The sequence below is a fragment of the Emiliania huxleyi genome (genome assembly GCF_000372725.1).
Source record: "Emiliania huxleyi CCMP1516 unplaced genomic scaffold EMIHUscaffold_5206, whole genome shotgun sequence".
Classification (NCBI taxonomy): Eukaryota; Haptophyta; order Isochrysidales; family Noelaerhabdaceae; genus Emiliania; species Emiliania huxleyi.
Window position 1 is genome coordinate 1 of NW_005198085.1, and position 1,608 is coordinate 1,608.

General features: G+C 65.4%; 1 protein-coding gene across 1 annotated transcript; it reads right to left on the minus strand.

The window, feature by feature from the left end:
• Positions 1-760: 760 nt before the first annotated feature.
• EMIHUDRAFT_124419 (hypothetical protein) lies at positions 761-1,347 on the minus strand (the record flags this gene model as incomplete). The annotated part of the gene is made up of 4 exons (XM_005766112.1): positions 761-831; positions 907-984; positions 1,063-1,210; positions 1,288-1,347. 4 exons carry the CDS (start codon positions 1,345-1,347, stop codon positions 761-763), a joined length of 357 nt encoding a protein of 118 aa, XP_005766169.1.
• Positions 1,348-1,608: the final 261 nt, after the last annotated feature.

Genomic DNA, 1,608 nt, shown 5'->3' on the forward strand with positions numbered 1-1,608 from the left:
GAGCTCTCGGCGACGCCCAATGCGTGCGCCGGTAGGGGGGAGTGTGTGCGCGCGTGTGTGAGATGAGGATTGTGGCAGGCTGGCTGCTGCTGATGTGGGCAAGTGTGCTCTGTGTGCGGCGCTGCGCTGGCGTGCGACGCGCGCGTGCTGTGTACGTGTGCGTGCTGCGGTCGCGCGCGCGTCTGTGTGTGCTGCGCGCGCGCCGCCGGTGTGTGCTGTGCGCTGTGCTCTGTTTTGCGCCCTGTTTGTGCAGCTGGGAGGCGCAGGCTTGGCTGGCAGGGCTGCGCGGTGGGCTGCGGCGTGCTGCGGGTGGTCGCGCGCCTGCCTGATGGTGTACGGCGGCCGCGCAGCCCGCCCGACCGGGTCGTCGGCGGCCCAGGGCGCGAGCATGCGGTCGGCGCTGCATGTGAGGCTGCTGCGCGGCTGGCGCGTATGTTTCCGTGCGGCGAGGGACGCGCGTATGTGTTCACGCTGCGGGCGCGGGCGGGCGCGGGGGGCGGCGCGGTCTCACCGCGGTCCGACGTCGGTTGGTCTTCGGCGTGGCGAGGGCGGGCGCGCAAAGAGGCCTTGCCGCCATCGCGTTGCCGCGAAGGAAAAAGAATCGGTACGTATACATAACAGTACTGACCACGTCTCCTCTTGCTTCGGTGTATTCCTTATTTAATCTAAGACGCTCCCAAGCAATCTCACTGAACACCTCCGTAGACCGCCTACAGGCTGAGGAGTCCCGAGCGGGAAAAATAATGATAGTTAGACCACCTCAGTTTTGAACCCCGTAGACCGTCACAAGCGCCTGAACGTGCTCCGTCTCGTACTTGAAGACGCAATGTCCTGCGGGGCGCACGGATCAGGGACTGTGAGAAGCTTGTTAGCTGATGGCGTCGCCAGCAGGGTGGTGCACGCCACCGTCTGTTGAGCTGTCCCAGTGGCAGGTGCACGCGTTGGCGAGGCCGGCGCCAACATTCTGCTGGAGTTCGCACAGGACTAGGGCGGGAGGGGAGCGGTGAGCAGCGCGGGAGGGAGGACCTTCGTATTGTGTGTGTTTTTGTGCCGCTCGCACACCGACGAACTTGAATGGACGCTTGCCTTCGCGCGCCGCATTCTCGTTCTCCGCAGCGAGCTCCTTCAATATGTTCTCGATCACGACGGATTGCAGGTCCGACGACTTGGCGTTCCAGAGGTAATCGGGTGCAATCTCCTTTTGCACGATCTGCGGAACGGGGTGGCGGCCGGCCGCAGCTGAGACGCCGCCCCCGCCCTGATCCCCGAAAGAGGGGGGCAGCGCACCCGCTCGACCAGCGGTTTGATCGTCTCCCCCTCGAAGGCCACCCCCTCGTCGTCGTCCATGTCTGAAAGCTGCCACGGGCGGTCCGCGCGCGCGCGGGCGGTCGCACGGAAACGGTCGAGTTCGGTGTGTTTGTTGTCCGGTCAACGCCGGGTTTGGGACTCCCCCTCCCCCGCCGCCCTCGTGATGGTCGGATTGACTCTCCGCTAAGACGGCTACACGCACACGAGCCGCGGTCGTGTAGCCGTCATAGCGGCGAGGCGCGGAGCCGTTTGTGGCGAAGGACCGAATCAACCTTATGCGATACCGTCAGACTCGAGGGG